This window comes from Hypanus sabinus, chromosome 3 (genome assembly GCF_030144855.1).
Source record: "Hypanus sabinus isolate sHypSab1 chromosome 3, sHypSab1.hap1, whole genome shotgun sequence".
In the NCBI taxonomy this organism is placed as follows: Eukaryota; Metazoa; Chordata; class Chondrichthyes; order Myliobatiformes; family Dasyatidae; genus Hypanus; species Hypanus sabinus.
In genome coordinates this window covers 6,191,696-6,204,054 of record NC_082708.1, presented here as the reverse complement: position 1 = coordinate 6,204,054, position 12,359 = coordinate 6,191,696, and the positions used below count along the sequence as shown (strand labels likewise).

Below are 12,359 nucleotides of genomic sequence, written 5' to 3'. Positions count from 1 at the left end.
TTGGTTTGCCAGTCTTTGTAGCTTTTTTCACTGATTCTTTTGAATTTCTTTGTTCTTAGGTAAATGCCTGCAAGAAAATGAATCTCAGGTTGAACTCCGAGAAGAGATTCGCCAGGACTCCAGGTAGGATCTATGAGGGGAGGTTGGAAATACAAACTGGGATGTCAGAGCTAAGTTTGTCTTTTTTTACGCAGAGAGTAGGAAGTGTGCAGAACAGCCTGCCGGGGTGCTGGTAGAACCAGATGCACTAGGGACATATTTGTAGGGTTGTTTGGTCGCCAGTTGGGGTGGCGTCATCAACTCGCGATGAGAAGCTTGCGACCGACCTCCAAGCTCAGTGAACAACCCAACAAGCACACAACAACCCGAGCTCCCAATCTGCTCTCTCGTTTCAAACACTAGGGACGTTTGAGAGACTCATAGGCACACGGATTAAAGAGAAATGGAGGGCTATGTGGGAAGGGAGGGTTAGATTGATTTTAGAGATCAGCACAGCATTGTCGGCTGAAAAGTTGAACTGTGTGCGGTGTTGCATGCTTTCTGTGGAGTGGTGGAGAGGCGATGCCCATAGTCAGAGTAGCTGAATCTTTTCTCCCCCGCCCCCCACCGGTGGAATCTCAAAAACCGGACAGCATGAGTTAAAGGAGAGAAGGGAAAAGTTTAAAAGGAACTTGCGAGGCAAGCACTTTTTCATTTACAAGGAGAGTGTTTGGGGCCTGGAACCGGTTCCAAGGGGAAGTGGTGGGGACAGACACAATGACAATGCTTAAGAGAGCACAAAATCACATCATTATTCATTCTGGTTGAGAAGTAGTTCAGCACTCTTTTATTTTGTAATTCTCCTTTCTGTAACTATCTACATATATATATAAAACATGGCAGTCCGGGCTTAATGTATCGTGATGAGATAAAGATCGAGCACTCAGGAGATCCAGACGTAAGGTTAGTCACAGAGTCATAGAACACTACAGCACAGAGAGCAGCCCTTCAGCCCATCTAGTCCATACCTATTAAGCTGGCTGGTCCCATTGACCTGCACCCAGACCATAGCCCTCCATATCCAAATTTATCTTAAATTTTGAAATTGAACGCACAACCACCACTTCTGCTGGCAGCTCATTGCACACTCACCACTTTCGGAGTGAAGGAGACCCCCCATCGAGTTCCCCTGAAACATTTCCCCCTTAACCCGTGACCTCGCGGTTGTGTTTCAGTGTCACCCACTTCGTCGGGAGATGCAGGAGTCCGAACAAAACCTGACGTCATCCCTTCGTTGCAACGTCACAGCAGCAACAAGTTAGCAGGACACGCAGTTAACGGCTTACACTACCATTGGAAATAATATCAAAAAATTTGGACATCAAGTTACAGAAGTACAAAATATGATTGAAAGAGTACAGAGAAAAGGTACAAGGATGTTGCTGGGGTTTGAGGACCTGAGTTTTAGGGAAAGTTTGAATAGGTTAGGATCATAAAGAGTCACGGGGTTGGAGGTACATCACTACCAAAGGAGGTGTAAGGCGCTCCTTCCCTCCGCTAGCCTGCAGGTCACCCTTGGGCGAGATGTAGCACCTGCTTAACCCCCGCCCCCCCCCCCCCCCCCGATCAGGGTCACGTGAAGCCATGGGAGCTGGTGGTGGATGGTCGTATGAGAAACTGGTGCAGATCACAAGTCCTGGTTATGTGACCACTGACACCAGGCAGACAATCTCTGGAAGTATTGGTACTGGCCAGGGTCACCCGTCTTGTAAAGTCACTGCCCAGAAGGCGGCAATGACAAACCAGTTCTGTAGAAACATCTGCCAAGAGCCATGGAAAGACGACAATTGCCTGCATCATGCAAGACGGCACACAATGAATGAACATAAAGGTAGGTTCATCAGGACTTTTTGGCACATTGGCCTTCATAAATCAGAGTACAGGAGTTGGGATGCTATGTTGCAATTGTATAAGACATTAGTGAGGCCTAATTTCGAGTATTGTGTTCAGTTCAGGTACCTACCCACCTTCAATAAGATTGAAAGAGTCCAGAGAAAACTTACAAGGTTGTTACTGGGACCTGTGAACCTGAGATGTGGGGAAAGGTGCAATGAGCTCTTCAGGCCAGAGAGTGTTGGGCTCCGGGATTTTTCAGAGCACCTGAATTGGTTACCCAACAAGAGTCATTAATCATTTAGACTTCCTTGTGTTTTTCTTGGGCAGCTCACTCTGCTGGTGCTTCCTGTTTAATCATGTGAAGTTTATGTGAAAGGTTGGGGGATTCAGTGTTAGTTGTAGTATTTAAGTGGATGATGGATTAGCACTAATCGCGGGGTCCTAGTTTTGAGAATGTTACTTCTCTCACAGTTGCTCAGCCGAACCACCACCATTCTGTTGGAATCATTATGAATAAACTCTGGCTGTCATCTCTACATCACAGACTGTTTTTCGTCCGCACTTGGGTTCCAATATTGCCAGAGCACTGTGACAGTTAACAACTTATTCCCTGGAGAATGAGGGGAGACTTGATAGAGGCACGCAAAATTATGAGGGACAAAGATAGGGTAAATGCAAGCAGGCTTTCTTCCACTGAACTAGTTTAGGTGAGACCAGAACTAGAGGTCAAGGGTTATGAGTGAAAGGAGAACCTGAGGGGAAACGCCTTCGCTCAGAGGGTGGTGCGAGTGTGGAACATTGCAGAGAAGTTCGGATAAGTACATGGATGGGAGGGGTGTGGATGGCTGTGGTCCAGGTTGATGGGGCTAGTTCAGCATGGACTAGATGGGCCAAAGGGCTTGTTTCTGTGCAGTTGAACTCCATGGCTCTAAAATGTTGGTTGGGTTGCCCTTGTGTCTGGATCTGGTGGTGACGTTGTAGGATGGGTGTGATTAAGCGAGAGAGGGTGCAGGAAAGACTCAGAGAGACGTGGTCTGGATTGGAGGGATTGAGCAAGCGGGGCTGGTTCTGTTTTCTCTGGCGTGACAGAGACCGAGGTGATTTGATGGAGGAGAATGAGAGGCAGGGATAAGATCGAAGGCCAGGATCTGTTTCCCAGGGCAGGGAGCAGGGTTTTAAGTTGAGAGGAAGGAGGTTTAAAGGGAACCTTTACACAAAGAGCAGAGACAGGGTGGTGTGGTGCTTTACAGTGCCAGCAACCAGGATTCAGTTCCTCCTGCCATCTGGAAGGAGTTTGTATGTTCTCCCCAAGACCACATGGGTTTCCCCCGGGTTTCTGGATTCCAAAAGCACACGGATTAGTAAGGGTTAGGAAGTTGTGGGTATGCTGTGTTGGCACCAGAATGCCGGGTGACATTGTGGGCTGCCCACAGCACAGTTTCGGACCATGCTGGTTGTTGCCACAAAGGACCCATTTCACTCTACTTTTCTGTTACAACTAAAGCCAATCTTAATCTTTGAAATATTTAACCCCTGACTCAGTTAAACCCTCTACAGGCCCTCTCCATTCCTTTACACAGAGTATTGAGTGTAAAGGGCTTGGAGAGGTTGGGGCCCCTTATCCAAGAAAGGATGTGCTGACATTGGAGGGGGTTCACAAAAATGACTCTGTGATTGAATGGCTTGTCATATGAAGAGTATTTGATGGCTTTGGGCTTGTAGTCACTGGAATTCAGAAGAGTGAGGGGTGGCCTCATTGAAACCCATCGAATAGCGAAAGGCCTTGATAAAGTGGATGTGGAGAGGATGGTGGGAGAGGTTTAAGACCAGAGGGGAAAGCTTCAGAATAGACGGGTGTCCTTCTAGGACGGAAATGAGGAGGATTTCTTTAGCCAAGGAGTGGTGGTTCTGTGAAAGTATTTGCCAAAGCCACCTGTGGAGGCCAAGCCACTGGGGATGTTTAAGGCAGAAGTTGATAGATTCTCGATTAGTCAGTCTAGAAAGTACACAGGGAGAAGTCAGGAGATTGGGTGTGAGGGAAAATGGATCAGCCATGATGAAATGGCAGAGCATACCCAATGGATCTAAATTTGCTCCTATATCTTATGATCTTACAAGGAAGCTGCCCAGATTAGAGGGTATGAGCTTACAACAAGAGGTTAAGCAAACTTGAGTTGTGTTCTCTGGAGCAGCAGAGACTGAGGAGAGCTCTGACAGAAGTTTGTAAGATTACCCAAGGCATTGATCAGAGTGGATATTGCAAATACTGAAGGACAAGCATTTAAGATGAGAAGAGGTAAGTTCAAAGGAGATGTGGGGGACAAGTTGTTTTACACAGAGAGTGGTGGGGGCCTGGAATCTGGGTGGTGGGAGCAGACACCATAGAGGTGTTAAATAGACTAAAGAAATCCTTCAAAGATATCATCAAAATCAGCCTGAAGAATTTCAACGGTACATCTGAAAACTGGGAAGACTTTGCACTCAATGGAGTGCACACCTGGAGGAAATCTGTGCACATGAGAACAAGCGGCAGCTGCAGAAGGAGAGGCTGAACCATTAAAGACCCAACCACCACCCACAGACACCACTTACACGGCCACACTGAACCAGAACATATGGAACCCAGATCAGACTCTACCGCCCCTGAGAACCCACCAATGGACAACCCCTTAGGAGAACATCATGCTCCACCTGAGTGATCACACATGAGTGTGCAGGGAATGGGGGTTGTGGAGCATGTACAGGCAGAAGGGATTTGGTTTCATTTGACATTGGGTTTGGTACAGATTGCATGCTGAAGGGCCTGTTCTCTGCTCTAAGGTGCGGGTGGAGGGGGGAAGAAGGATCCAAGACAGGTTCAGGGAGGCGCTGCACGTCTGCAAGGTGACTGGCCGCCTGCTCATTCCAGTAAAAACAGACTCAGGATTGACTTAAAGAGACAAGGAGAATCAATCAACAGTGTTAAACACATCCGCTCCCCGTCACCACCCAGGCAACCAGACACAACCTCCCTGAAGTTCACGAGATAGATCCCGGGAATGAAACGGTTAACGTGCGAGGTGTGTTTGATGGCTCTGGGTCTGTACTCACTGGAGTTTAGGAGAATGAGGGGGGATCTTATTGAAACCTATCAGATATTGAAAGGCTTAGATAGAGTGGATGTGGAGAGGATGTTTCCTATATTGGCATAGTCTAGGACCAGACGGCACAGCTTCAGAATAGACGGGCATCCATTGAGAACAGAAATAAGGAGGAATTTGTTTTAGCCAGAGGCTGGTGAATCTGTGGAATTCATTGCCACAGATGCTGCGGAGGCGAAGTCATGCGGTATATTTAAAACAGAGTAGTCAGGGCATCAGAGGTTTCAGGGAGGGAACAGGGGAATGGGGTTTGAGAGGGATAATAAATCAAACATGATGGAATAGCAGAGCACTCGATGGGCCAAACGGCCCAACTCTGCCCCTACATCGCGTGGTCTGATGGAAACGGTAACCGCACTTTTCTCTGAATCATGCCCAGGTGGGGTCTCATTGACCTGGCTGGTTCCACGGACCCCTCCCTCCTCAGTTCAGACTGTCCTCATCGCTGCTGACCGCCTTCTCGTCCTTGGCCTGGAGGATGCCACTCTCGTCAATGTTTTCTAGGGAATCGGCGTGCTGGATGGAGAGGTCCGAGAGGGCGATGGTGGGCAGGTTGCTCTGTTCCGGATGAACCCAGGGCTTGAAGGATGGGTTGTGCTTCTCTTTCCATTCAGGATATTTTAGGCAGGCTTTGTAGATCTTCTTCATGGCCTGAGTCCCAGAGAGGAAATAGGGAACTCGAGTTAAACATCACATCACAGCTCTGGTCACACATCGACACAGAACTCAACACAGAAGTGCAACAGCCTCCATCACAAATTCTCCCCCCTCACCGACTCTCCCCGCTCACTGAAACCCCTTCCACAGCCCACGGACTCTCTCCCCGTCACCGACTCTCCCCACTCACTAAAACCCCTCCCACAGCCCACAGACTCTCCCCCGTCACCGACTCTCCCCACCCACTGAAACTCCTCCCACAGCCCACGGACTCTCTCCCCACCCACTGAAACCCCTCCCACAGCCCACGGACTCTCCCCATCACCGACTCTCCCCACACTAAAACCCCTCCCACAGCCCACAGACTCTCCCCCGTCACCGACTCTCCCCGCTCACTGAAACCCCTCCCACAGCCCACGGACTCTCTCCCCGTCACCGACTCTCCCCACTCACTAAAACCCCTCCCACAGCCCACGGACTCTCTCCCCACCCACTGAAACCCCTCCCACAGCCCACGGACTCTCCCTATCACCGACTCTCCCCACACTAAAACACCTCCCACAGCCCACAGACTCTCCCCCGTCACCGACTCTCCCCACCCACTGAAACTCCTCCCACAGCCCACGGACTCTCTCCCCACCCACTGAAACCCCTCCCACAGCCCACGGACTCTCTCCCCCCTCACCGACTCTCCCCGCTCACTGAAACCCCTCCCACAGCCCACAGACACTCTCCCCACCCACTGAAACCCCTCCCTCAGCCCACGGACACTCTCCCCACCCACTGAAACCCCTCCCTCAGCCCACGGACTCTCTCCCCCCTCACCGACTCTCCCCGCACAGTGAAACCCCTCCCACAGCCCACAGACACTCTCCCCACCCACTGAAACCCCTCCCTCAGCCCACGGACACTCTCCCCACCCACTGAAACCCCTCCCTCAGCCCACGGACACTCTCCCCACCCACTGAAACACCTCCCTCAGCCCACGGACTCTCCCCCATCACCGACTCTCCCCACTCACTGAAACCCCTCCCACAGCCCACAGACTCTCTCCCCATTACCGACTCTCCCCACCCACTGAAACCCCTCCCACAGCCCACGGACTCTCTCCCCACCCACTGAAACCCCTCCCACAGCCCACGGACTCTCCCCATCACCGACTCTCCCCACACTAAAACCCCTCCCACAGCCCACAGACTCTCCCCCGTCACCGACTCTCCCCACCCACTGAAACCCCTCCCACAGCCCACGGACTCTCTCCCCCCTCACCGACTCTCCCCGCTCACTGAAACCCCTCCCACAGCCCACAGACTCTCTCCCCATTACCGACTCTCCCCACCCACTGAAACCCCTCCCACAGCCCACAGACTCTCTCCCCGTCACCGACTCTCCCCACTCACTGAAACCCCTCCCACAGCTCACAGACTCTCTCCCCGTCACCGACTCTCCCCACCCACTGAAACCCCTCCCACAGCCCACAGACACTCTCCCCACCCACTGAAACCCCTCCCTCAGCCCAAGGACTCTCTCCCCCCTCACCGACTCTCCCCGCTCACTGAAACCCCTCCCACAGCCCACAGACACTCTCCCCACCCACTGAAACCCCTCCCTCAGCCCACGGACACTCTCCCCCCTCACCGACTCTCCCCGCTCACTGAAACCCCTCCCACAGCCCACAGACACTCTCCCCACCCACTGAAACCCCTCCCTCAGCCCACGGACTCTCCCCAGTCACCGACTCTCCCCACTCACTGAAACCCCTCCCACAGCCCACGGACTCTCTCCCCACCCACTGAAACCCCTCCCACAGCCCACAGACACTCTCCCCACCCACTAAAACCCCTCCCACAGCCCACAGACACTCTCCCCACCCACTGAAACCCCTCCCTCAGCCCACGGACACTCTCCCCACCCACTGAAACCCCTCCCACAGCCCACGGACTCTCTCCCCGTCACCGACTCTCCCCACCCACTGAAACCCCTCCCACAGCCCACAGACACTCTCCCCACCCACTGAAACCCCTCCCACAGCCCACGGACTCTCTCCCCCCTCACCGACTCTCCCCACTCACTGAAACCCTTCCCACAGCCCACGGACTCTCTCCCCGTCACCGACTCTCCCCACCCACTGAAACCCCTCCCACAGCCCACGGACACTCTCCCCACCCACTGAAACCCCTCCCACAGCCCACAGACTCTCTCCCCACTCACTGAAACCCCTCCCACAGCCCACGGACTCTCTCCCCCCTCACCGACTCTCCCCACTCACTGAAACCCCTCCCACAGCCCACGGACTCTCTCCCCACCCACTGAAACCCCTCCCACAGCCCACAGACACTCTCCCCGTCACCGACTCTCCCCACTCACTGAAACCCCTCCCACAGCCCACGGACTCTCTCCCCACTCACTGAAACCCCTCCCACAGCCCACGGACTCTCTCCCCACTCACTGAAACCCCTCCCACAGCCCACAGACACTCTCCCCACCCACTGAAACCCCTCCCTCAGCCCACGGACTCTCCCCCGTCACCGACTCTCCCCACACACTGAAACCCCTCCCACAGCCCACGGACTCTCTCCCCACTCACTGAAACCCCTCCCACAGCCCACAGACACTCTCCCCACCCACTAAAACCCCTCCCACAGCCCACAGACACTCTCCCCACCCACTGAAACCCCTCCCTCAGCCCACGGACACTCTCCCCACCCACTGAAACCCCTCCCACAGCCCACGGACTCTCTCCCCGTCACCGACTCTCCCCACCCACTGAAACCCCTCCCACAGCCCACAGACACTCTCCCCACCCACTGAAACCCCTCCCACAGCCCACGGACTCTCTCCCCCCTCACCGACTCTCCCCACTCACTGAAACCCTTCCCACAGCCCACGGACTCTCTCCCCGTCACCGACTCTCCCCACCCACTGAAACCCCTCCCACAGCCCACGGACACTCTCCCCACCCACTGAAACCCCTCCCACAGCCCACAGACTCTCTCCCCACTCACTGAAACCCCTCCCACAGCCCACGGACTCTCTCCCCCCTCACCGACTCTCCCCACTCACTGAAACCCCTCCCACAGCCCACGGACTCTCTCCCCACCCACTGAAACCCCTCCCACAGCCCACAGACACTCTCCCCGTCACCGACTCTCCCCACTCACTGAAACCCTTCCCACAGCCCACGGACACTCTCCCCACCCACTGAAACCCCTCCCTCAGCCCACAGACTCTCCCCCATCACCGACTCTCCCCACACACTGAAACCCCTCCCTCAGCCCACGGACACTCTACCCACCCACTGAAACCCCTCCCTCAGCCCACAGATTCTCTTCCCCCTCACCGACTCTCCCCACTCACTGAAACCCTTCCCACAGCCCACGGACACTCTCCCCACCCACTGAAACCCCTCCCACAGCCCACGGACTCTCTCCCCCCTCACCGACTCTCCCCACACACTGAAACCCCTCCCACAGCCCACAGACACTCTCCCCACCCACTGAAACCCCTCCCTCAGCCCACGGACTCTCCCCCGTCACCGACTCTCCCCACTCACTGAAACCCCTCCCACAGCCCACGGACTCTCTCCCCACCCACTGAAACCCCTCCCTCAGCCCACGGACTCTCCCCCGTCACCGACTCTCCCCACTCACTGAAACCCCTCCCACAGCCCACAGACACTCTCCCCACCCACTGAAACCCCTCCCACAGCCCACAGACACTCTCCCCACCCACTGAAACCCCTCCCACAGCCCACAGATTCTCTTCCCCATCACTGACTCTCTCTACTGACCCACCACCCTCCTCTCAAAACCCTTTCAGCTTCCTTAGGTTCTTTTATGCATTTCAGTTGCTAAATAAATGCAATTTTTTGATGTTGTTGACTGCTGTACATTGTAACTCTGTATTAAATCACCTCCAACAATAAACACTCCAGGTGTGATTGACAAATTAAATTCCCAATCACCTTCAACAGTCCACACAGCAATTCTGATTGACAGGAGTATTGCCCAATCACAAGCCATAGCATAGGCTACAAATGTGACTGACAGGTCAATTACCTAATCACCTCCAGCAGTAGTGTCCTACCTGATGGCATTAACTTTGATTAACATCCGGTGTTTCTTTTTCCATGGCCCATTCCGGTTTCACTCGCACACCTTCTCAGCTTCCTATCACCTCCCTCTCTCCCCCGCCATCCCGGCCCACCGTCCTCACTCATCACTTTGCACCTTATAGTCTGCAGCACTGCACTTTCTCCATCACTGTAACAGTCCGTTCTCCATCACAGAAACAGGCCATTTGGCCTATTGAGTCTGTGCTGGATTGTTGTTCTTCCTACTCCCATCAACCTGCACAGCGACAATGGCCCTCCCCACCCCTCCCACCGGGACCACAGCCCTTCATTCCCCTCCCATCCACGTCCTGAACTTCTCCTAAATGTTGACATCCACCACTTGCACTGGCAGCTGGTTCCACACTCTCACCACCTTCCAAGTGAAGAACTTGCCCTTCAAGTTCACCTTTCACCCCTAACCCATGACCTCCAGTTGTAGTCTCACCCAACCTCAGTGGAAAAAGCCTGCTGGTATTTACCCTTTCTATACCACTCATGATTTTGATCGCCTCTATCCAATCTCTCCCCAGTCTTCTATGTTCCAGAGAATAAAGTCCTGACCTATTCAACTGTTCCCTGTAACTCAGCTCCTCCAGTCCCGGCAACTTCCTTGTACAATAAACGTTTCTGCATTCTTTCAGTTCACGTATTATTTTCCCTTGTACTGATGTGACGGGATGATCTGCACACTAAACACTATTTTTCATTGGAACTCCGTAAGTTTGACAATAATAAACCAATTTTCCAGTTTGCGCACCACCTCCTTTGTAAGGAGTTTGTCCTTCAGGTCCTCCTCCTCTGACCTTAAACCTACGCCCTCTAGCCTGAGACACCCCTTGCGTAAACTTCTACAAGGCCCCCCCCCCCCCACTGCCTTTGCTCTCCGCCAAGGAGCCACCGCCCTACTTTCGTAAGAAATAGTGTTCTAGAAACCCCACATCATTGAATTATTGATCATCTTTCAGGCATGGCTCCTGCAGGTTTCGGGAGTCAAATCCCAGGTTGTGATGGGTTGAACACAGAACACAGAACAGTACCATACAATACAGGCCCTTTGCCCTGACGATCATAAGCTGACCTTTTAACCTACCCCAAGATCAATCTAACCCTTTCCTCCCATTTTCCTATCATCCATGTGCCTATCGCGAGTCTCTTAAATGCCTCAAAAGCAGGGGTTCCCAACCTGGGGTCCACAGACTCCTTGCTCAATGATATTGGTCTGTGGCATAAAGAAGGTTGGGAACCCCTGCCCTAATGTATCTGCCTACCCTGGCACCCTTGGGTGTGCATTCCATGCACTCACCACTCTGTGTAAAGAACCGTACTCCGCCTATACTTTTTATCTTGTATTGCATTGTACTGCTGCTGCTAAGTTAACAAATTTCACGACATATGCCGATGATATTAAACCTTTCTCTGATTCAGATACCCCCAATCACTACAGAATGTTGCCCCCTCGCATTAGCCATTTCTATCCTAGGAAAAGGTCACTGGCTGTCCACTCAATCTATGCCTCTTATCCTCCTTCGCTCCCAAGAGAAAACCACCAACTCGCTCAAAATTATTATCGGAGTTATGTCATCCTGAAATTCATGTTCTTGCGGGCATTCACAGTAGAACAAAGAAACACAACAGAATCAATGAAATACTGACAAACAAACAGTCCAAACACAAAAAAGAAACAAATAGTAATAATAAATACTTATAATAAGTAATACCGATGAAGAGGGAAGGAAAGCTCTTGTTTCCGTGAAGTCTTTCACAAGCTGAGTCAGCACGGATTTACAAAAGGGAGATCATGCTTGACTAATCTTCTGCAATTTTTTGAGGATGTAACTATGAAAACGGACAAGGGAGAGCCAGTGGATGTGGTGTACCTGGACTTTCAGAAATCCTTTGATAAGGTCCCACATAGGAGATTATTAGGCAAAATCAGAGCACATGGTATTGGGGGTTGGGTACTGACATGGAAAAAAAATTGGTTGGCAGACAGGAAACAGAGAGTAAGGATTAACAGGTCCTTTTCAGAATGGCAGGCAGTGACTAGTGGGGTACCGCAAGGCTCGGTGCTGGGACTGCAGCTATTTACAATATAAATTAATGATTTAGATGAAGGAATTAAAAGTAACATTAGCAAATTTGCAGATGACACAAAGCTGGGTAGTAGTGTGAAATATGAGGAGGATGTTATGAGAATGCAGGGTGACTTGGACAGGTGAGTGAGTGGGCAGATGCAGTTTAATATGGATAAATGTGAGGGTATCCACTTTGGTGGCAAGAACAGGAAGGCAGATTACTATCTGAATGGTGTCAAGTTAGGAAAAGGGGATGTACAACGAGATCTAGGTGTTCTTGTACATCAGTCAATGAAAGCAAGCATGCAGGTACAGCAGGCAGTGAAGAAAGCTAATGGCACGTTGGCTTTCATAACAAGGGAAGTTAAGTATAGGAGTAAAGAGGTCCTTCTGCAGTTGTACAGGTCCCTGGTGAGACCACACCTGGAGTACTGGTCTCCAAATTTGAGGAAGGCCATTTTTGCTATTGAGGGAGTGCAGCGTAGGTTCATGAGGTTA

General features: G+C 52.1%; 1 protein-coding gene across 1 annotated transcript in view; it reads right to left on the bottom strand.

The window, feature by feature from the left end:
* Positions 1-803: 803 nt before the first annotated feature.
* LOC132391013 (START domain-containing protein 10-like) overlaps positions 804-12,359 on the bottom strand; it is a 63,486-nt gene continuing 51,930 nt past the window's right edge. The window contains exon 6 of the mRNA XM_059963615.1: positions 804-5,666. Within this exon, the coding sequence (XP_059819598.1) occupies positions 5,439-5,666 (228 nt within the window). The 3' untranslated portion in view covers positions 804-5,438. The remainder of the gene's footprint in view (positions 5,667-12,359) is intronic.